At 30.8% G+C, this 25,596-nt stretch overlaps 1 protein-coding gene and 1 non-coding gene across 3 annotated transcripts; both read right to left on the reverse strand.

The window, feature by feature from the left end:
• Positions 1-321: 321 nt before the first annotated feature.
• Positions 322-19,885, reverse strand: LOC113847091 (protein ECERIFERUM 2-like). 2 transcript variants are annotated; one of them, XM_027475959.1, is made up of 3 exons: positions 19,323-19,814; positions 1,372-1,627; positions 322-1,257 (listed from the first exon to the last, which is right to left on the reverse strand). In XM_027475959.1, exons 1-3 carry the CDS (start codon positions 19,740-19,742, stop codon positions 746-748), a joined length of 1,188 nt encoding a protein of 395 aa, XP_027331760.1. In that variant the 5' UTR covers positions 19,743-19,814; the 3' UTR covers positions 322-745. The 2 variants fall into 2 exon arrangements, with proteins under 2 accessions (XP_027331760.1, XP_027331759.1); XM_027475958.1 differs by having other exon boundaries at positions 484-1,627; positions 19,323-19,885.
• LOC113848620 lies at positions 7,612-7,718 on the reverse strand. The gene has a single exon (XR_003501884.1). It is a non-coding gene; the product is annotated as a small nucleolar RNA R71 (small nucleolar RNA).
• Positions 19,886-25,596: the final 5,711 nt, after the last annotated feature.

Genomic DNA, 25,596 nt, shown 5'->3' on the forward strand with positions numbered 1-25,596 from the left:
CTAATAAACACTTAAAATTTTAACAGTTAATACAAGATTTCCCTCTAAAAATATTGATAATTAAGTTTGAAATAAAATGGGTGAAGAAAATGAGCTTATATATATAAGAACGAAATCTTATTATATTAGGTAAATTTAAAAAAATTTACACTCGATCCAAACTTTTTATTTAACTTTTATAAGTTATAATTTATTAATTCATTAGTCATTAAATATAAATTAAATTAAGTATAAAATTTGTAATGAACAAACAGGCATCCACCAAATCACAAAGTAGCGCTTATACATGTCCCATGCATGTCGACCCTCACGGTTAAAGTTAATTCAACCCGATTTATTCGAAAAGCATCACTGTTTGCACACTGTATACCCAAATATACAATCAATCCATAACCGTGCATACATAAAAATAATGTAAAATTTTAAAAACTACAAGCATAACATAATTGAATCTAAGTAAAACGAAGAATGTATCTTGAACGATAAAAGTACAACTTGATTAGAAAGTGAAGGATTTAGATGTAAATAACCTTATATCTTAATTGGTATACATGTGTCTGAATGTTATCACAATCTCAATCATTGATTTTAATCAACAACCATAGTCCCACTTTTATCTTTTAAAATGTATCTCCTCACTTAGGAGGTACTAAATTCTTTATAATTGTACTCTTATTGCTAGCAAACATGAGCAAATAAAATCACAAAATTACGAAAATAATCCACCAAATGATGCTTTGGATCATTAGAATAGATGTGAAGCAACACCCCATTCTCCTCCTAGCTTATCTTTCAGTTGATCAAGTTCATTCTCAGGCAAAGAAACCGTTATCATTCTTCCTTTGTTATCTTCTGGTGCTGGAAGCACCAAAACAGCACCTTGATTACCCACTCCATGGATACTACAATTCGCCACAATTGGTTTTTGTCCATTCAAATTGGCCTCGTAAATTTTAGCTTCTTCCAAATTTACAAATGTTAAGTTTGCTCCATAAACTGTAAAATCCTCTGTGCCTTCTTTTTCTTCCACCAACATTTCCACAATACTATTTTCAGCCTTCTTTTCCTCAGCAATTAGCTTTGCCAAATCCGACACATCAGATTTACCAACCACCACATTTGCTTCAACTATGCTTAACACCAAGCCATTGGTGGGAACATCATCAATTTTTCTATAATCAGTGCCATATGTACAAATTGTCACAATCTTTGGCTCAGAGCCACCCCTTATGCGAGCTATATATTTCCACAACAATGCTGAAAGAGTTTCAAAATATAAGGGGTTGTTGGTGATTTGGTTTTCACCACATGGAAATGCACTTGTTACCAAGTGGTCAAGTTGTTCGGAGTTAATGTGAAAAGAGTGAGTACCCATTTTGGTGTCATTAGTAGCAAGCCAGTGTTGTTCAACAATTTTAGCCCTTTTAACAGAAATGGGATTCCCTGAATTTGAATTGTGTAGGAATTTGGCTTCTTTGTGATTTGGCATAAGAAGAGATTTTGGTGGCATTTGACCTGACAGTATTTGGCTCCACTTGTTGATGAAGTTGAAAGCTGAAAAAGCATCTCCAAGGACATGAGACCAGCTGAGTCCCACACAGAGCCCTCCACATTTGAACCAAGTGAACTAGATTCAAAACATCATAGCAGCAGATAAATTTAGTTGCATGTACCAAGGGCATGCCGTAATATACTAATGATTAATGAATACTATTATGCATATAGTAATGATCTAATGAATATTTGTTAATTAAAATTGATTTTGTAGAGTGAAATTTTTTTAGATCCCTTAGACCTATAGTACATATTCTTTTACTTATAAAGATGACAGGTGACTAAACTACATTACAGAAAGTAATCCTAGAGTGTTGAACATTTGCTTGTAAAGAACTCCAAAATTATAGTATTATTGAGTTGAAAATCCAACACACAGACCATGCAGCAATAAATAACCAAAGAATATTATTTATTGTAGAATTGGTCTTATAGAGAGCTTTTGTACTATACGTGAGTTTTATGTTATAGCCTATAATGAAAGAAGCCTCAATTAGTGCACTCTTCCTTGTAAATATAGGCTTTTGGTTAAGGTTTTCTTTCCTTGAGCCTTAAATTTATTGAAAAATCAACAATCGTATGCTTGAACTTAAACATCGTGTCTTGTGTAATGTTTCTCAGTGGGATATTTGATTTGAGGTGAGAGTGGAGAGACACAGATAGGTGTCTTCTCAACGGTGTCTTTTAATATTCTCAACAATTCCTTCAATTAAAATCAATGAATATATTCAATTAGGATTTTAAATTCAAGTTAATATTCATATCATTAATGAAGATTTTAGTGTATAGATGAAGATGATGGATTAAAAACATTAGAATAAAGTAGTTTTTAATTTTTTAGACTCAAATCAATAAAATTTGAAAACAAAAGTGAATCTTGAATACAAGCCTTATTTTGCACGTACCCAACCATCACACCACCGAACATGACCAAAGTAGGACCATGATAAAGAAAGCACTAGAACGAAATATTATTTTCATTGGCAAGTTGGAATGACCAATTAGTACTGCAATTTTACAATTATTTTTACAATTAAGAAAGAGATAAAAAGATAATAAAGAAAAATATATATGGGATGAGATAAGTAATATAATCAAAAGAATATATGAAAAAAAAAACAAGTTGTAAAAAAATATTATAAAAATTATGTAATAAATAGCAAGTTTTCTATATTTACAATTGACCAAGCTAGATACATGTATTAAATATGACTAGCCATTAATCAAATTTTCTTACATCGATAACGATACTGATCATGTGACGATATAATGCATCACTTCCTTCTCATAAATATCACCACTGTAACAATATAAGATTTTTCTTTTCAAAATAAAGAAATACATTTTAAAAGATTAGTTATTAGTTATAATAGTAAATAAAACAATTCATGACTGAAATTTGCCAATTTTGTTATTCATTATGTGTATGTATTTTATTATATTTTATCTTCTAAAATATATGCAAGTGAATTAATTTAAAAATTAAAATTTTAAATAATTATTTATCATGAGATTTTTTTAATACTTTTTTTAAAGTTCTATTCTCTCCGTCTATATTTTTTACAAAACTAAAGATCATACAATTAATTGTCTTTATTGATGTTTCTGATCTCCTTCGCACATGTTTAAATTATTTTAATCGATATTCTATTATCTTCTTTTCAATAAGTGCTATTCCAATCACTCTCCTATGCAATTTTTTTTCGTAATCACACATTCATTTTAACATTTTCACTTGCTAATCAGAATTTTTTTTCATATAATCCTTTTAAAATTTAACATTTACTATCACATAAAATAGTTAAGTCTACAGTAGTTTGATAAAATTTCTTTTGAGCTTGATTTGTATTTTGCCTTTACATATAATGAGAATGCCGATGAAAAAAATACACCCCAACATAACCAAGCATGTCAAGGACAAGAATTGAATGAAAAAGGTCCAAGTGTGGTGATGCAAATGCTCCAAATGGAACAACTAGTCTACATGTCTTGAATTAGGAACCAAAAGCAAAACAATTTGATGGAGTGAGGAAAGAGGTCAAGATAGGGTGATCATTGGATTCCTCAAGGTCAAAGAAGGAGCTCAATTTTGTGGAAGAACACCACCCCATGGGTCATGAGATGTTGACACGAACGTAATCTCGTGTGGGTGACGAAAAGGGTGACAATTCGAGGGCCATTGACATCTGCACAGACATCACTCCTTATCTTTACAACAATAACTTTATCACCACTGTTGTCGCCGTATAGATACATCACATCATTCTAACTGTCCACAAAACGATTCATTCTAATGATTATATATTATTTGGAGGATATTCAATCGTGAAGATTCACAAATGCCTGCGCAAGCAAAATATTTGGTGCCATAAAAGAGGGGTTAGTGTCCTGATCGGTATGGGAAGGCCTCTATCACCATTTTGGCAACGTTTGCTTTTAAAAGGTGGAAACAAAGGGTTGTGAAAGGTGATTCAGGTCAACATATACTACAACATTTTGGTTCTAATCCAACCGTTATAAATTTTATCTTATACTAACAAATCGTCATTTTTACTTTTGGCAATGGTATGACAAGAGTTTTTCACCGTTCTAGACTTAGTGTTGCCTTTGGTTTAGGCAACAATTTTTACCCACAAAAAACCACAATATTTTGGAACAGTTGCCAATTATGTAATCAAATGCAATTATTTTTTAAAAAACATATTAAAAATGATTTTCTTATGTTATTTTACAGGGTAGCAATTTTTCTATAATTTACCATAGTCAAATAATTATAATTGTAATTGGAATCTTAAATCTATCTTTACCACCGTTAGACTCGATATCAGACCACTTAGATCTAAAACCATTAAGATAGATTATTTTTTAGACGAACCTGCTAAGGTCTTATTCCTCAGTCAACGTGAATGATGTACCTAATCTTCTGCTAACAAGTTTATCCACCTAATCTTTGTGTAAGTTTAGTTTCATCAAAACTCAACTCACATTATATCAATCAATTAGCTAATGTTAGCATCCTGGTTAAAACTAAAAACTCGCAGCTATCTTCGTCTATATAAAGGGAGAGACTTCAAACTCCCATGTAAGTTCACTTTTTACCTATAGAGAAACTTTGTCAGACTCCTTATTAACTTAAGCTTTGAAGTATTTCTTGTAGGATCAACATCACACTTGTAGCTAAAGATAAGTGCTAAAATAATTCTCACTCATTGAAGAAACTCAATAGAAAGAAAAATTGCTCTACATGCGTAAAATATAACTGTGATTGAGTGTACACTTTTGTATGGTTTATATAATGTTATTTTATTTCTTATTTAGTATATAAACTATTACATATTTTTTTTCCTAAACTAATTTTATATTGTGGATAAAACTCGAGAGAGACATCTGTGTTGATGAAGTCTTCCAAACTACTCACGTTAAGAAGGGGTTCAAAGAGTTTGTAGATATTGAGCTTTTGGCAAACTACGATAAGTTAATTTTAAACCATATAAGACTTACTTGAATTTATATTATCTAATTAATTTCATTGAACAATAATTATAGACACATTTTGAGACAAGCTTGGGGTCTTGGACAACCTCAAATAAGAGTAGGACTTCCTCAGCTTCCCCACAATAGGAGTACGAACACTTGAAGATGTGAGAAAATGTTGATAGAAAGACGATGAGTACATCTATAGTACTCGTGATCTTAGTGTTAGTTACCACCTTAGAGTCTTTAATCTTTTGCTATTATCTTGCACTTTCTCCAACACAAGCTTTGTTTTGATTAGTCTTCAAATATTGTTAAACTATGGATGCATATAGAGTTGACCAACCAAAAATAACAACTATTATAGATATTATAATCGATGTAGCAACATGTAGAGTATCAGTTATTACTACCATCGTGAGCACCTCCTCATCATGACTATGATCATGACCACGTCGGTGATTGCAATAGTTGTTACTTTCTTCAATTGTTATTTATAATTTGTGAAAATCTTTAACTTGAATCGAGGAAAGTGTCATCAAGTAAGCCTTGTGATAAATGCTCTAAATACTTAATCTTACATTATGATAATTGAGAGTTTTTAAGCTATTCATTGATAGAAATTACTATAATTAATCTCATTTTATTTATATTTCAGAAAAAAGGATCAAGGATGTGAAAATCTTAAAGATGTCAAGAATTGAATAAAGAAGAACCCAGAGATATACACGGGTAGATACACGACCGTGTATATGAATGTGTACATCATTGGTGTTGTCAAAGAATGCATCATCTGAACCAGAGATATACACGGTCAAGGTGCATGACCATGTATATGAGCGTGTACTGCCTATAAAGATTGTGAAGGTCAAGTATTAGAGACCAGAGATGTACACGGCCAGATACACAGCCGTGTATGGCCGTGTACATGAGCGTGTAATTGTTAGGAAAGGTTTGAAGGGCACATATTAAAAAAACAGAGATGTACACGGCCAAAATACATGGCCGTGTACTTTTATGTACGTCAGAAATTAAACTTTTGCGAGAAAATAAACCTTAAGACAATTCCTATAAAAAGAAGTCTGGATTCAAACCTAAGGGAGGCGGTTTTTGGAGACGAAAGACTCAGAGACGGCAAGAGGATGGGATCAAGCGTTCTAATTCATATCTTTTGTAATTTTAGTTTCAAGATGTTTAGGTTCTAATTTTCCTTTGAGTATCTAGACGTAATAAATCCTAATTGACTAAATTTTCTGGAATTCTTCTAATGTTATTTCATGCTCCTTTCTCTTGGGTTTAATTGAGTAGTATCAATTTTCTTCTATCTTGTTTTCTTGTTTGAATTTGAGTAAAATTCTTGCATGAATTTAACATTGCTCAATTAAAAAGACTTGAATATATTTCTAGAGATAGAAAGACGTGAGTTTTCTGTATTAGGATTAACCCTAATTATGGAATTCATAATGAACTTAATGCAACCTAAGAGTATTAATTAAGGAAGAGATTCTGATTGATCAACTGAGGGTTAGGAATCATTATCCTTGAGAAAGATATTGATTTAATTTAGAATTTTCTGCAGCGATAAGGGTTTGAAACTAAGTAGTTGAAGAAGAATTTCAGTTATTAGGACATTAAGGAGGATTTACAGTCTAGATACTTGTTTATTTCCCTTGAATACCTTTAGCCATAATTTTCTATAATTTATTTTCATAAGAATATATGTTCCTTTTTAATTTATTATTCTTTTACTTTTAGCAATTTTATCAACAAAATTTATTTTTCATATCTATTAACAATTACGCAATTAAGGAAGAATTTCTTAATAACAGTCCATGTGAATACGACACTTGGTATTTAAATTTTCATAATATTACCCTGACAACGGGTACACTTGCCCAGTAATCAATTCTTACACACCAAGTTTTTGGCACCGTTGCCGAGAACTGTTTAATTAGGATTCCATTGATTACGTATTTACTAATTTTATTTATTTCTTTAGTCTTGAATTAACTTATCTATTCTGCTTTCATTCTTTTTAGGAGCTGATTTTTCTGGTGTATGATCAGAATCCGTTCTACTGCATTGTCTGAAGAACTATTTGAATTTGACCAAGAGATCGAAAGAACTTTGCGAAAAATTCGAAAAGAGAGGCGACTGCTAGTACAGAAAGAAAACACACAAACCCACATGGAAGGAATGACAAACAACGAAGATCAACCAAGGAACATGTCCGATTATGCTCGTCCATCATTAACGGGGACAGAGTCTAGCATTGTCCGTCTGGATCTACAGGGGAATTTTGAAATAAAGCCCAATATTATTCAAATGGTTCAGCAGTTTGTCCAGTTTGATGGGTTGTAAGATGAAGATCCCAACGCTCACATCGCTAACTTTCTAGAGATTTGTGACACGTTCAAGATAAATGGAGCTACTGATGATGTAATCCGCTTGAGACTATTCCCATTTTCTCTCAAGAGCAGAGCAAAGCAGTGGTTGAATTCTCTCCCACGAGGATCTATCACTTCGTGGGAGGCTATGGCAGAAAAATTCTTGGCAAAATATTTTGCTCCTGCGAAAACTGCCAAAATGAGGAACGATATCTCTTCCTTCTATCAGTTGGAGTCAGAGACGTTATACGATACACGGGAGAGGTTCAAGGAATTGTTGCAGAAATGCCCACATCATGGGATTCCTAACTGGCTTCAAGTGCAAACCTTCTACAATGGGTTGAACCCAGCCACAAGACAAATGATAGATGCTGCAGCTGGGGGCACTCTGAATAGCAAGACACCAAGGGCTGCACAAGAACTATTTGAAGAAATGGCAATGAACAGCTATCAGTGGAGCTCCACTCGATCCAAACCTACAAAATCTGCGGGGATCTATAGTCTTGATGCAGTAACATCCTTGCCAATGCAAGTGGAAGCCCTAGGGAAGAAGATTGATGGTTTATCTGTTAACCATTCGGTTGCTCCAGTGATGAGATGTGATGTTTGTGGAGGAGGCCACCCTAATCATGATTGTTGAGCTACTCAAGAAGAACATGCCAATGTGATAGGAAACAGACCACCGTACCAAAATTTTAATGGCATGAATAATCCGGGCTGGAGGAACTATGCAAACCCACCGTGGAACAACAACCAACAGCCAATGCGGAACAACGCACCCTTAGGGTTTCAACAAGCTTCACATCAACCACCACCCCCAGCTGAAAAGAAGTCAAACCTTAAGGAGCTGATGACCAAATTCATTCAAATTTCAGAATCTCGGTTTCTATCAACCGAGATAGGACTAAGAAATCAACAAGCCTCAATCCGTAATCTGAAAAATCAGTTGGGTCAAATCTCTAGACTCCTCTCAGAAAGACCCCAAGGGAGCCTGCCTAGCAATACTGAAACAAATCCTAAGGAGCAGGTGAAGGTAGTAACATTAAGGAGCGGCAAAACATACAAGAAAAGGCTACGGTTGAAGAGAAGGGTAAAGTTCAAGAGGAGACTGCGGAGAAACCCCCTACAGTGAAAAAATTCATACTTCCACTCCCCTACCTAGCTAGATTGAAGAAGGACAGGGACGATAAACAGTTTGATAAATTTCTTTCCTTATTTCGTCAGCTTCATATAAATTTACCGTTTGTTGATACTTTAGCACAGATGCCCAAATACGCCAAATTTCTGAAGGATTTACTATCGAACAAGAAGAAGCTGGAGGAGTTGGCTACGGTAACACTTAATGAAGAATGCTCAGCAATCCTACAAAACAAAATGCCCGAGAAATTAAAGGATCCAGGGAGTTTTACTCTTCCTTGTCTCATTGGTAGATTGATAGTTAATAGGGCTTTAGCTTATTTAGGTGCTAGCATTAATTTGATGCCATATTTTGTTTTTAAGAAATTAGGTTTGGGAGAACTTAGGCCAACTAGGATGAGTATTTAACTAGCTGATAGGTCAATTAAATATCCTAGGGGTATCATTGAGGATGTGCTTGTAAAAGTGGACAAATTTATTTTTCCTGTCAATTTTGTAATTCTTGACATGGATGAGGACACTGAGGTCCCCTTAATCTTAGGTCGTCCATTTTTAGCTACTGTAAAAACCATAATTGATGTGAGTGATGGGAAGTTAATTTTGAGAGTTGGAGACGAAGAAGTAACTTTCAAAATTCCTGAAGTAATGAAAAAATCCCTGAAACAAGATGATTCATGTTTCTTCATTAATGTAATTGATAACTTTGTTTCTAAATTTACAGAGGAATTCTTGATCTCAGACTTGTTGGAAAGAAGCTTGATACATGAAGAAGGAACAGATAATATGGGTTTGCTAACTCAAGAACAGTTGTATCATCTGGAAGCCACTAAACCATTATTGAGAAAGAGGAACTTTGAAGCTCTGGAACAAAATTCAGAGAAGCAGCCCAGCCCATCCACTGAGAAACCACCAGACGTAGAACTGAAAGTTCTACCTGAACATCTGGAGTATGCTTTCTTGGAAGACAGTTGCAAGTTACCCGTCATCATCGCTTCAAAACTAACACAAGAACAAAAAGGCCAGCTACTGAATGTGCTTTGAGAGCACAAGAAAGCAATAACATGGAGGATCTCTAACATTAGAGGGATTAGTCCTTCTTTTTTCACTCACAAAATTTTGATGGAGTTTGACTTTAAGGCGGTGGTGCAACCACAAAGAAGACTAAATCCAAACATGAAAGAAGTGGTGAAAGCAGAAGTGATCAAGCTACTGGATGCCGGAATGATCTATCCCATCTCAGACAGTCCGTGGGTGAGCCCAGTGCAAGTCGTTCCAAAGAAAAGGGGATGATTGTAGTTCCTAATGAGAAGAATGAGTTGGTGCCTACTAGAACTGTCACTGGATGGTGGGTTTGTATTGATTACCGGAAGCTGAATGATGCGACAAGGAAAGACCACTTCCCTCTCCCATTTATTGACCAGATGCTCGAGTGTCTCTCAGGCCATATGTTTTACTGCTTCCTAGACGGCCTCTCAGGATACTTTCAAATTCCAATAGCACCGGAAGATCAAGAGAAAACTACATTCACATGCCCATACGGAACATTTGCTTATCGCCGAATTCCATTCAGATTATGTAATGCACCGGCAACTTTTCAACGGTGTATGATGTCTATATTCGACGAGATGGTAGAGGATATAATGGAGATATTCATGTATGACTTCTCAGTCTTCGGTGATTCGTTCTCCCATTGCCTACAGAATTTATCAAGAGTGCTTCAAAGATGTGAAGAAACTAATTTGGTGCTTAATTGGGAGAAATATTATTTTATGGTACAAGAGGGCATTGTACTTGGTCATAAAATCTCCTGCAAGGGAATTGAGGTGGATAAAGCAAAAATTGACACAATAAAAAAGCTACCACCCCTTACATCTGTCAAAGCAATTCGAAGCTTCTTAGGCCATGTAGGCTTCTACAGGAGGTTTATCAAGGACTTCTCCAAAATCACCAAACCTCTGACCAAGCTTTTAGAAAAAGAGAATTCCTTTAATTTTGATGAGGAGTGCTTAAATGCTTTTGAGCTACTGAAAGGAAAGCTGACCCAAGCCCCTATTTTATGCGGTCCGGATTGGAATTATCCATTTGAATTAATGTGTGATGTAAGCGACTATGCTGTGGGAGCTGTACTTGGCCAAAGAAAAGACAAGCATTTTCAACCTATTATTTATGCTAGCAAGACCCTAACAAGTTCCCAAGAGAATTACACTACGATAGAAAAAGAACTATTAGCTGCGGTGTTTGCGTTTGATAAATTTTGCCAATATTTAATTCTGTCTAAAGTGATAGTATATACAGATCATTCTGCATTACGTTATTTGCTAAGTAAAAGTGATGCAAAGCCGAGACTAATGAGATGGGTCTTGTTACTGCAGGAATTCAACTTGGAAATCAAGGATAAGGGGTCAGAAAACTTAGCTGTTGATCACTTGTCAAGGTTGGAGAATCCCAGCATGGAGAAATTGGAAGAAGGAAGCATCAATGAAAAATTTCCAGAAGAACATCTGTACAATGTCGTAACTGCTTCCAATTTTTATTTACCATAGTTTGCGAATTTTGCTAACTATTTGGTTGCTAAGGTTCTACCACAAGAGTTTTCAAGTCAACAAAAGAAGAAATTCTTTTATGACTTGAAATACTACTTTTGGGAGGATCGATATTTGTTTCGAATTTGTGCAGACCAGATTATTAGAAGATGTGTGTCACACTCCGAAGAATGAAAAAGTTCTATGACACTGTCATACTAGCCCTGCTGGAGGACATCATTCTGGGAATAGGACAGCTAAAAAGGTGCAAGATTCTGGATTTTACTGGCCCTCTATCTTTAAAGATGCTCACAGGTATGTTGAGTTGTGCAATAATTGCCAGAGGACAAGTAATATCTCTCAAAGGAATGAAATGTCTCAAAATTACATCTTAACTTGTGAAATTTTTTATGTTTGGAGGATAGATTTTATGGGCCCCTTTCCTAGTTCAAAAGGGAATAAATATATTTTAGTGGCTATTAATTATTTGTCAAAATGGGTAGAGGCACAAGCATTACCAACTAATGAGGCAAGAGTAGTCACTAGGTTTCTAAAAAAGTTGTTTTCACGATTTGGCACGCCAAGAGCTTTAATTAGTGATAGGGGTACACATTTCTGCAATACATAACTAGAAAAAGTTTTGAATAAATATGGAGTCACCCATAAAATTGCTACCCATACCATCCTTAAACGAGTGGCCAAGTTGAGGTAGCAAATAGGGAGTTGAAAAGAGTATTAGAAAAGACAGTAGAGAGGAATAGGAAGGACTAGGCTGACAAATTAGATGATGCCTTGTGGGCTATCAGGACAGCTTTTAAAACTCCCATAGGCACTACACCATATAGACTTGTATTTGGGAAAGCCTGTCATCTCCCAGTTGAATTAGAACATAAGGCATTCTGGGCAATTAAATCTCTAAATATGGATATTGATCATGCAGAAAACAAGCAGTTAATGCAATTGAATGAACTGGAAGAGTGGCGCATGGAGGCCTACAAAAACTCCAGGATCTACAAGGAGAGGATGAAAGTATACCATGATAGAAAAATCAAGGGAGGTAAACAATTCCAAAAAGGTGATGTAGTACTGTTGTACAATTCTTGCCTCAAATTATTCCCAGGTAAACTCAAATCCCGTTGGTCTGGGCCGTTTACGATGCATGAAGTGTTTCCTTATGGTACAGTAGAATTGACACATCTGGAAAAAGGAAACTATAAGGTGAATAGACACAGACTAAAACTATACAAGGGAGGTCAATTTCAAACTTTTGAAAATGAGGAGCTCAAACTCCTCCATATTGAATATTGAATCATATCGAGTAGCGTAGGTTATGTAGGTTTAGTTAGCTTTAATTTGGTTAATTATTTGTTTAGGTTAGGAAGTTTTAGTTATTATAATTTAGTTATTTATTGGCTCATTTAATTGCATTTATTCACAATCATAATACTAAAAAAATAAAAATAAAAATAATAAAAATGCATAAAGGAAAGAATAAAAAGAGAGGAGGCAGTGAGATACACGGTCATCTACATGGTCGTGTACTTTTATTTCGTGTAATTGTTGTCAGACAGTGATGTACACGGCCAGATACACGGTCATGTATATAACCGTGTACACGCACGGTTTTGTGATCTGTTTTAAAATACTTGGACCGCGATTTACAAACCCAGATACACGGCCGTGTATCTGGCGCAATAATCTCCCTTGTTTTAAATCCCGTGCTGCACCTCTGTTTCTATAAACCCTGTTTTAAATCCCCTTCAAAATCTAGGTTTCCCTTTCCTCCTCCTTTGTTTCTAGTTCACTATTTCTTCGTCTCTGAAAACTCCACCCTCTCAAACCCCAAAAATTTTTGGTTGCAAAGCCCCACATTCCCACTTTTTCTCTGTTTCCTCTGCGCAGAAAATTTTTGCAACTACTTCTTCTTTCCCCCACACCCAGTCTTCCTTCTCTGCAACCACCATGGCTGACGGGTCATCTTCCAAAACGCAAAGAAGAGGCAAGGAACTAGTGAGAAAACGCCCTCGTCCTCAGACTAAGCGACCACCATAACCCTCTCCATCCCAGCTACTCCGATTCAACGCCCCTGCTCATCTCACAAGGTACGATAAGTTGAAAACAAGGGTTTGGGACAAGAGCAAATACATTGATTGGGAGGTTCTACAACATTACAATTTGGTTGATGAAGTGAGAGAATTGATAGGAGTAGGACATTGGAAAGTTCTGTTTTCTATCATTGAGCCTACTTATAAAGAACTCACTTTAGAATTCCTCACCACCTTAGTTGTTGAGCAAAATTTTTCTGGTTAGGACTATGAAGATTTCATTCAATTCAGGATGATGTACACCATGTACAAGATGAGCTATTCTGAATTCTCCTTCCGAATGGGGCTTTACACAGCTAATTTTGTACTTACTGAAGAGTACCGAAACCTTGCTCATATTCCCCTTTTGGGTTGCTTGAATAGAGAATTCTGACGAAGGATTAGCATTACTGAGAAAGATTGGAATCCTGCTCGATCGAAAGCCTCCATATTGAAGAACCCGGCTTGGAGATATGTACATGTCCTGTTAGCCCACACTCTCACTGGAGAGGTCACAGTTTCGGGGTTGTGGATACAAAGGACCTAGAATATCTGCATAGCATGATTGATAAAATACCAATCCACCTAGCTATTTGTTTAGCAAAATTTCTATTCTCTCAAGCTAGTGATGATTGAGTTGAGAGTATTTGTGTGGGTCCTTATGTCACTCGTTTGGCTAAAGGGTTAGGAATTCTGAGCAACGATTCTGGTTTAACACTAGTGAATAACATGGCCCCTATCCTGCACGACACAGTGAGAGCCATGCATTTTGAACCAATAGCCGATACCCCAACTGCTGCCCAAGACGACCCCCTTGATGAGCTCCCCTCACAACCACCTAGGATCGATAGCCCCCTGCATCTACTGAAGCTCCCAGGCCCATTCACCATCACCTGCAGCAGATCGTTACATCCCAACGATCTTTGAGGAGCAGCCACCGAGACTGTATTCATTGTTTGGCTAGACTAGAATCCACAGTCGAAGCCAACTTTGCTACTCTGTTTACTCACTTTGGCATCTCAACACCGGCAATTCTCCATCCATCTCCACCCTCTTCTGATCACTTCTTCAGTACAGATGATGAAAACTTGAGCGATGCTAGTGCTGCAGTTTAGTTTAGCTTAAAATTAGGATAGAAACAATTTTTGAATTTCCTTTTACTTATGTTATTTTAGGAATTAAATTGCTTTTGTCTCTTTACTATTTTTGTTCTTTATTGCGTCATTTTGATAGTTCGTTACTCTTGTCATTCTGAACTGAGTAAAATTTCCTTATAAATCAATTTTGATTAGGTTCCCTTTCCAATTCAATCTCAGATTAGTTTTGCTTCCCAAGACTCTTTGCTTATTTACTTACTTTTTAGGGAAGTTTCAGTTGCACTCTATTTCTTATATTTGATTGAGGATAATGCAAATCTTACACTGTGGGGTAGATAATTATAGATGTTTGAACTGAATTGTTGTTTTATTCTTAAGCAATACTGAGTCAATTTTATTGTTACATTAGAAGATGATATTCCTGAAAATAAAAATGAAAACAAAAATAAAGTTCATATGCAGTTATTCTAGATATTAGAATTGTGTTTTTGATTGTTTCTCGATTGAAGTATCGGTAGATTTTTCTGATTTGAGGACCTTGAATTTATGTCCTTGAATCTATGCAAAAAAAAAATTATGCAATTAATAGAATCGTTAATATCTGAAAAATTGGGGCTCTGCTTAGAAATAAAAGAGCATGCCATAGAAGTATATCTAGTTGAATGTGGATTGCAGGCAATGTTCGGATACCACATTCTAGAACCTTGAAATTGTTTGAGGTACCGATGTGGAAAGCAAGTGGTAGAATTTCCATTAATACCTTGTGCTAATTGGGATGGAGCATAAAATGCACCCTATTAGCCGATCGTGGCTCAAAGTGAAGAAAATTAAATAACACCTTGTGGAAGAATTCAAAGTTTTGAATTAAAATTTTAAGAGCTAATGGTAGAGAGGTCCTTATTTCAGTTCTGTCTGAAGTTACAGAGGTTGAGAGCAAAAGAAGGCACAATTTGATGTTTAAGAATTACTTTCCCTTTAAAAATTTGAAAAATAAAATAAAAATAACAATAATAAAATTTCAGGAATTTAATTCTTTGTTGTCAAGGGTAAAATTGATCCATTCCTTTGCTTGGGGACAAGCAATCGTTCAAGTTCGGGAGAATTTGATAAATGATCTAAATACTTAATCCTACATGATGAGAGTTTTTAAGCTATTCATTGATAGAAATTACTATAATTAATCTCATTTTATTTATATTTTAGGAAAAAGGATCAAGAATGTGAAAACCTTAAAGATATCAAGAATTGAAGAAAGAAGAACCCAGAGATATATACGGGCAGATACACGCCCGTGTATATGGTCGTGTATCGCACTGGAATGCAGAGAACATGTAAATAATCAAACCAGAGATATACACGGGCAGATACACGCCCGTGTATATGAACATGTACATCACTGATGTTGTCAAGGAATGCATCATCTGAACCAGAGATATACACGATCAAGGTGCATGACCATGTATATGAGCGTGTACTGCCTATAAAGATTGTGAAGGCCAAGTATCAGAGACCAGAGATGTACACGGCCAGATACACGGCCGTGTACATGAGCGTGTAATTGTTAGGAAAGGTTTGAAGGGCACCTATTAAAAAAATAGAGATGTATACGGGCAAAGTACATGGCCATATACTTGGGCATGTACTTTTACGTACATCAGAAATTAAACTTTTGCGAGAAAATAAACCCTAGGACAATTCCTATAAAAGGAAGACTGGATTCAAACCTAAGGGAGGCGGTTTTTGGAGACGAAAGACTCAGAGACGGCAAGAGGATGGGATCAAGCGTTCTAATTCATATCTTTTGTAATTTTAGTTTCAAGATGTTTAGATTCTAATTTTCCTTTGAGTATCTAGACGTAATGAATCCTAATTGACTAAATTTTCTGGAATTCTTCTAATGTTATTTCATGTTCCTTTCTCTTGGGTTTAATTGAGTAGTATCAATTTTCTTCTATCTTGTTTTCTTGTTTGAATTTGAGTAAAATTCTTTCATGAATTTAACATTGCTCAATTAAAAAGACTTGAATATATTTCTAGAGATAGAAAGACATGAGTTTTCTGTATTAGGATTAACCCTAATTATGGAATTCATAATGAACTTAATGCAATCTAGGGGTATTAATTAAGGAAGAGATTCTGATTGATCAACTGAGGGTTAGGAATCATTATCCTTGAGAAAAGTATTGATTTAATTTAGAATTTCCTGCAGCGATAAGAGTTTGGAACTAAGTAGTTGAAGAAGAATTTCAATTATTAGGACATTAAGAAGGATTTACAATCTAAATACTTGCCTATTTCCCTTGAATACCTTTAGCCATAATTTTCTATAATTTATTTTCATAAGAATATCTGTTCCTTTTTAATTTATTATTCTTTTACTTTTAGCAATTTCATCAACAAAATATATTTTTCATATCTATTAACAATTATGCAATTAAGGAAGAATTTCTTAATAACAGTCCCTGTGGATACAACACTTGGTATTTAAATTTTCATAATATTACTCTGGCAGCGGGTACACTTGCCCAATAATCAATTTTTACACACCACCTTGTAAATATTTGAACTATCAAATTAATCTTTTAAGGATTTTAATTGTTACCAAAGTATCCTTTCAAAATGCTTATCACTATGTATCATATTTGTTTTTTTTCACCACTCTAGTTCTATTCAAAATTTATTTGAGAAAATTTTAGATTTTTCTCTTAAATATTATATTTATCTCCAAGTTAAACTTTTTTTTTACCGTTTTAATCCATTTTAAAAACTAATTGAATGACAAATTAAATCTTTGATAACTAATTCAGTAGGTCAAATCTTTGAAAACCTACTTAGTGACACTTTTATTTTTTGAAAATTAATGTGATTTTTTTTCTTTATTTTTTTTCTATAAGAGAGTTGCATATTTAAGACTCAAACTCAAAATTTTTGGTTAAATTGAATAAATATCACTAATTAATTTGAGCACACAATAGTAACATAATGTAATTAACATGTGTAAAAGTACGTGTAAAAAAACAGTAGCTTTTATTAAAAGTAAAATTATAAACTTTACTAAAAAATAATTTATTATTTGTTTTACACGTGTCATTAGATATACATTTAAAATATTCATTTTACTTTTTAGGATTTAATTTAAATAATGAATAATAATAAATTTTTACTTTATTAAATATTTTATTTTTAATAAGAATATTATTTGGAATATTTAAATTTAATCATGACTGAAGTTATCAAAATGGTTAAAAGAAAAATCTAGCAGCCTACGTCTCTTGTTTTGTGCGCCGAAAAGAGAACGAGATTTCCGTATTTCCATCAAGTTGATTAAGGGATGGTATTGTTAGGAGTTAAGGCAATTTTAGTAGAAGGGATTATAGTTACTTAAATAGAAATAAAAGGATGATAGGAAATGAATATTTATAGCACACATACATGATACATAAAGCATTTAACACTTGTATTTTATTTCTCACCAACCATATATCTTAAAAGGTATACTTTTTTAATGTAGAAATACACACTCGTGTATATCATGAATAATACTTTAATTTCCACATTAAAAAAAGTTACATATGCGTATGAAGGGTACGTTGATGCATGCTTTAGCCTTTATCTAGAAAATTAATGATTGTACCTATCAATGGGCACACAAGCACGCGAGACGTATGAGGGAAAAAACATTTGGGACAAGCTAGAGGCAAGGAAAGTGAAAAAGGAAATAATCACTATTAATTTTTAATTTCATAATTTGGCATTCATATGTGTTGGGAAAGACTTCTAAAACTATAAATCTGTCTAGATTATGTTAATTTAAGAATTTACAATAGACCATATGTATAGGAATATTTTAGGTGCGTTTAAGTCCACTTTAGCCCAGACAAAAAATTAAATAAGAGAAAGAGAATTGCCGTATCCATCAATTCGTTGTCCAAGAAAATGTGATGCATTCTTTAATAACCACCTATCCATCAATTCGCCGACATCCTCAGATAGAAATTTCTATGATCACTGCTTAATTTTCTTTCATATAGGAGATTTTATGGAATTATTAATTATAAAATAAATTTCCATGATATATGGGACTTTAAAAGATTTAATTATACTTCAGCGCTGACATTCATTTCTACTATCACTATGTAGCCATTTTATGTATAATACGTCCTAGCTAATCAATTTGCCAGGTGTTATGCTAGTATATGCCTTCATATTCGAATGTATATAAGATGTATTTTAGAATCATAAATGAACTTTCTAAAATTTTAATTTTATAATTAACTAAAATTTATTGAGACTCATTAATAAAAAGTGAGACACGTGTAATTTTGTATTTTTAAATAAATTTTACTTTATAATTCACTCTTATATTATATAGTTTTAACTTTTAGACGAAAGTATCTTTAAAAATTATTTTCTTTTATACCAAGTTGTGTGACTTTTTCATTAAATATCTAATTTTCTTTTTTTATTCTTTTTAAACATCATCGCTTAAATTTAATCATTTTAAGTTTCGGTACGTTATGTCAAATCAACTAAATCCTTTTCTAGGATTCACCATATCATATTAAGTTTTTATTTTTAAATATATTCTTACTTAACCAAAATAATAATAATTATCAGTAATAACAAATATTTATTATTCTATTAATTAATTAATTAATTTTTATTCATAAATTTTTATCTAAATTTAAAAATACTCATATAATGTACGAAACTTACTAATAAAAAATAATTTTAAAAAGAATTTACTTTCACATCTTTCATGAAATTGGCAATATATATATATATATATATATATAAACCGCAAGGCAATGGATACTTGTAAATTTTTACCAAGCTATTTAAAAAAATCAACTTCTAACTTTATGAAATATTATTCATTTTAATATTACTATACATAAAAAATAAATATCGTTTCATAAATAAAAAAAAATTAGAAAGTAAAGCATCTGAACGAAATAATCTGGGTGATTAATATATGGGAGGATATAGTCTACGAAAATGGTTGGAGAGACATTGACAACGGTAAACAATAAATTAATGAATAACTAAAACGAGTAAACGACATACCTTGACGAAAACCAAAGGAGAGAAACCAAGGTCGGGACCAAGCATGTGATCATGGACAAGATCTTCAGTGGAATACCCATTTTGGTTGAACCATTCTTCAAGGATCATGTCACTGTGGGACTCAGCGATGCGCACGCCGGCGTCGTTGCACTTTATGAAGGCTCGACCCGATTCCTCCACTCGGATCCGACCTGATAAGTGCGCTAAGTCGTCGAGGAGAAGGAACATGGGTTCCTTGAGGTCGCAAATTGAGAGCCCCAGTGCTGCGTCGTTGATGAAAAAATAAACGGCTCTGATGTAGTGGAGCTTCACGAGCAGGTCCATGTTGCTCAGATGCCACGCGCTGTTTTCATCGCGTCGTGAGGTTGCGGGTACCACTGTTGAGATCTTGGAGCTCAATGGAGGTTGGTTTTCTTCCATGATAATGAACCAATGAGTGAGAGTTGAGGGGTGAGATAGAATGTGTAGTACATATTGGTTTGAAAGGGCACCGTTCCTTTGAATCTTTTGAAGGGAAAATGCAGTAGGTAGAGTTTTCCCCTTAAAGACACGTGTGTATGGGTATAATTAAGCTCCACTAAGTCCACTATTGACTTACTTGTAGCACCAGTGTGATTCCAGTCAAAAGCGATTAAACTAGATAACAATTTCTCATTTTGATAAATATTACTTGTTTTATATGCTCCAAAGGAAAAACAAAAAACATATATTTGGTTGAGTTTAAATTCGTGTATTATCCATGCAAACTTTTTACATTACCAATTAATTAAAATATATTATAATGTGATTTAATCAATACAGAAATTAATAAATTTTATTGTTATGAGAATTCACAATTGGATGATAGTATAAAAATATTGTCTATTATAAATGCATTTAAATTTAATTTTTATTTATTATCTTGAAAGTATAAAATATGTGTAATATTTATACAAATAATAGATATAAAAATTATTATAGAACACACTAGTTAAATTATATAAAAATTGTGTCATCTATTAGTAGTTTTTTTTTACCTTCAAATTTCTCAACTAGTATAATTATTTTATTCATTATACTTAAAACTTTTAAATAAAAGAGAAATATTAATAAAATAATAATAATAATAGTTATTATTATCTAAAAGTTTTTATACCAATAAGTGCAGATAAAGAGAAACATAGGTAATAATATAATACCATTGTATTAGAGATATAATCACAAATTTTATTAAATAAGGATTTGTTATGATTGGTTATAAAATTTACTAACTAAATTAAATAAAAACTTACGTCCTATTATACAGTGGCATAATGATTGCTCTTGGTTGAAATGATCATGAAAAATTTTCATTATTGATAAAAATTGATTGCATGTGTAATTTCTTATACATCACTATTTCTAATTTTCTATTATTTTATTTTTTATCTACCAGTTAACTTTTTAAAACTATCTATACCATAAAATTTCAATGTTTTTCTCTTAACCTTTGAATTCCCGTCCCCTTCAGACCTTCATGGGTATTTTGTAAAGTAAATTATTAAATTAGATTACTAATATCGAAGTGTTGCAGTGAAATACTAACATGCTACTTTTTATTTCTAAGTTTTCAATATTTGTAGCAATAGAAAATTCTAAATAATATATATATATATATATGAACATGTATTTGAAAACAGTGTCCTAGATAAAATTGTTAACATTTATAAAAGAAATATCACCAGGAATTTAATTGGTGAATAAAATTATACAAAATACTAATTGCTCTTATTCCACTCTGAAACAAATGTATAAATTGATTGCTAATCAAATATTATTAACGTTACCTATAAAAAAAGTGAAATGTTAGAATTACTTTTATTATGGAATTTAGATAATTCAGTTTACAACTTAGGAGGCTAAAAAAATGTGAGAATTAATTGTTTATTTATCATGCGTTAAGTTTCTCTATAAATTTTAACTAAGATCTCAAAACAAATTTTGACATGTCCCTAAGTTTATGCAAAAGGAATAAGGGCAAGTATGACACTTTTGTATATTATTAATAATTATCTTGTACAATTCATGTACATTTATAGTTTAAGTAAAACTTTAAATTATACATAAATTTATTTTTTCAACTATACAATAAATATATATATATATATATATATTATAATTAAAAAGTATAATAATTTAGATTTGAGGAGCAACAACTAAGAAAATATTTGATTTTAAAAACAAAACAGTTTGACATAAGATATATTGTATTGAAAAATAAAATCAAACATACTCTAAATTTAAAATTAGTAAACTGAATTTAATTCAAGATATATTGTATTTGACATAAGATAAGAAAATAAAAATTTGACACAAAAAATTAAAACAATAAAACTGAAGAGAATTTGAGGGAGAAAAAGTAAATCTTAGAAAAAAGAAAATTATTTAACACAATTAATAATTTTAATTTATTTTAAAATTAAAAATAAATATTAATAATGAAAAAGTTAAAGGTGTCATAAGGAAAAAGAAAATGTAATATGTCTTTGTGATGATGAGTCAAATTTATTATATAAATGTTAATTCTCAAAAGTTATTTATTCTTTATTTTTTAGCATAATTTAAAATTTATTCAATTTAAAAATTAAACATTATAGAAAAAAATTGTAATTCCTTTTCTTTATCTGCCCCTTGTTCATTATGGAGAGATAAACAGAAAATCTCATATAATGCATGTATAATAATCACATATAGCTTACCTTACAAAAGAAATGTTAGATTATTTATAGCATAGATAAATATAATGATGTAAAAAAGATGAGTTTTTTTAAACAAAAGAAAAAAAAAATCTGAGTTTTCTCTTTCAAACTTTTGAATGCGTGGCTGTATTACTAAAACAAGGCTCAGCATTTTTTTTAATTTCTTTTTATTTTCAATTTAGTTATTTGAAAAGTAATTAATGCACTTAATTTAAGAAATAATTATTCAGCTATAAAAAATAATAAATATTAATATATATAATTATGCATATTTTTTTATATAAGGTAATTTTGTTCGAACATAATAAAATTATTATAAACAGTAAAACTCTTATAAATTTTAACATAACTACAAATATTACAACTCAAATTTTAGTTAATTGATTTACATATTCAATAATAGTATTAATATATGTGACTAAAAATAAAAAAATTTAAATACTATTTTAATCTTTATACAATTTTTTTTATTTTTATATAAAAAAATTATAAATAATTCTCTAAAATGAAACAAATATTTTTCAAATAATTCTTAGTATTAAATTTTGTTAAAAAATTGTTATTTTATATTTATATTTTTTTAATCCATATATAATATATTTTTTTATTATGATCCTTGTATATAATGTAATTTTTTATTTATTTTTATACTAATAAAAATTAATTGAGGATTAAAATAAAAAAATTATCATAAAGTGATTATAAAAAATATTATAAAAAATGATGTTTGAAGGTTAAGTAAAAAAATATTTTGCTTTTGTTCGTCACGAAAGATTAAAAATAAATTTTATGAATTAATTTTTAAATGTTAAAGTTATTTTTTTTTATTTGAAGAAGTAGGGGCAGTCTCTTATTTTTATTTTATGTTTTTATAGATTAAAATTTATAACTAAATTTGTTCATATTTTTAAATGAACTAAATTATTTATTTTATATAAACAAAACTTCAATATAATTTTTTAAATATTTTCTCTAATTAAAATTTAAAAAAATAATTAATACAGTAAAGGTCAATGTTAAAAGGTGATACTAATTTATAGTTTAATTGAAAAAAGCACTACTAGTGTTTAAGGTAATGTATATAAGTTTTATTTTCAAACAATTACTTAAAAATAATCTTTCAAATGTACTAGTGGTATAACACCAATGTATTTCATAAACACCAACTTTTCAAAACAATTTTTATAATTAAATAATATATAGATATATTATTTAAAATTTTTAAATTACTTTATGTACATTATTATAAATTTCCATAATCTCTCTTAACTTGTTTTGACAGTGAATTTTTTTTTTTTTACATTAATTTTTTTTATTTTAATTCCTATGCATACCAAATTCTTTTTATCTTGATTTCTGTAGTTTATTTATTTTGTATAAAAGAACTAGAATAAAAATTGTGTCATGTATCAAGACTATAATAAAAGAAAATTGTGTTATGTATAAGCATTAAAAAAATATATATAAAATTTAAACACGATATACAAAAATTATAAATAGAGACTATTTTTAAAATATGTTTGATTTAAAATCTTATTTACAAAATTTTTTATAACAACTAAAAAATTGATTGTAAAGACTAAAATATTATTTAAATCAAATAAAAATTTAACATCACTTTCATATAAAAAACATTTAATTATAATATTTTAAATATTATTTTTCAGTAAAACTAGAGTTTAAAAAATCGGTATAATATTATATTTAAATTAGTATATCTAAACTGAAAATGAAAGTAACAGAAGATGAAAGAGCATTGTTTTTAAAAAAAGAAAATGTAAAGAAATGTGACACGGTGAAATCACTTTCGACGTATTTAGAGATGTCGTATTAAGGTAGGTTGAAATGTCAACAACTAATTGCATGAAAATGATACGCTCCTTGTGGCCACATGCATGCATATCAAATCACCTCCTTAGTTGATCACCTTCTTTCCTTTCCCACCTAACCCAAGTAAAGCAACTTCATCCTCATCTTTATCTTATTATTATTATTATTGAAAATTTTACTATTTATAATAAAACAAAATAATAAAATTATTTAACAAGACAACCTGATTAATCAGGTAACTGTATTGATACTCCAACAACCCCCAATAAATAGCAATAAAATGTAAAACTAATAATCATTTAGAACTTCAATATAAAGTTAAGGGTCGTTCGATTAAGTTTTAAAATACATTAGGATGTGGATTTTTTACAATTTGTTCTAAGACTATTATTTTTAACTTCTAAAATAATCCTATATTTCTTCTCAAGTTTTAATTTTTTAAAATTTCAAAAGAATTTAATTTTAATATATCATTCATATAGAATTTTTCACTCTGTAACTAATTAAAATATATAATAGATATAATATAATTAAACTAACTTTAATTAAATTAATAATTTTTGTTGACGTGATAATTAATTAGATAACAATAAAAAATATTTATATTGCAGCGGATTGCAATTAAATCTATTACACATTATCATTATAAAATGTAAAATCATATTTAAATTAAAAAAATACTTTTATCTTTGATTAGTTTCCGATAGGAATGAGTTTTCCACAGCAATAGAAGTATATTATGAAGTTAATTATGGTAGTTTGGAGTTAGCACAAACTAATTAACTCACCAAGATAATCGAATAGTCCAATTTGGATAGGGGCAGTGTAGAGCACGCGTAGGTAAGGCAAGAGTTTTAGGCCTCATTTTTTATCTTTTTATTTTTTAATATACCTTTAAAATTAAAAAAAATAAATTTAAAAATAGTTTTTAATTTAAATATTTAATTTAATTATTAAATATTTATTAGTATTATAAATAATATTTAATGAGCCGTAATTCTTAATCAATAATAATAAATTATTTTATTAATAAAAAAAGTCTCATTTTTAAATTTGCTTTTAAGCTCTAAATTTTTTTTTGCCATTACTAGATTGAATCGTACTTTATTTTTGTCTTTTGTAAATCATAGTTGCTTCTCGTTTACTTTTGACAAAAAATTATCTAAAATATAATACACGATATATTAATATAAATTATAATCACTCGATTTTGTAAAATGTTAATACATACGATCTCTATAGAAATTATGTTATTAACTATCAGATATTCACCATTATTATAGATGATTGTGAGTGAATGTTCATATTTATAATTTCTTATGTTTTTTATAACTAACAATTTTATAATTATTTTATTTAATTCTCAATTAAAGAGATAAATTCTTTGATTATAAATTTAGGTCTATAAATAAATATTTTATTTGTATTGAAGTCAAGTCAAATAAAATTGAGATTCTCTTTTTTTTTATAATATTTTTTTATTTTCTCATTTGCTCCTTATAATTTTACGTTATTTTATAATAATTTAATTATTTAAATACATTTAAACTAAACAAAAATATATTAGGAGGATTAAAAGAAAACAATTAAGAAAACCAATAATTAAATGAAGTTAAGATCAAGTTTAAGAGTTTTTAAAAATTAATTTCACTACAATGAAAATTTGATAAATTTACAAAAAATTAAATAAGTAAATAGTCTATAAAAATATATCATCTTTTAGTATT

This window comes from Abrus precatorius, unplaced genomic scaffold (assembly GCF_003935025.1).
Source record: "Abrus precatorius isolate BTA unplaced genomic scaffold, Abrus_2018 Scaffold8, whole genome shotgun sequence".
Lineage (NCBI taxonomy): Eukaryota > Viridiplantae > Streptophyta > Magnoliopsida > Fabales > Fabaceae > Abrus > Abrus precatorius.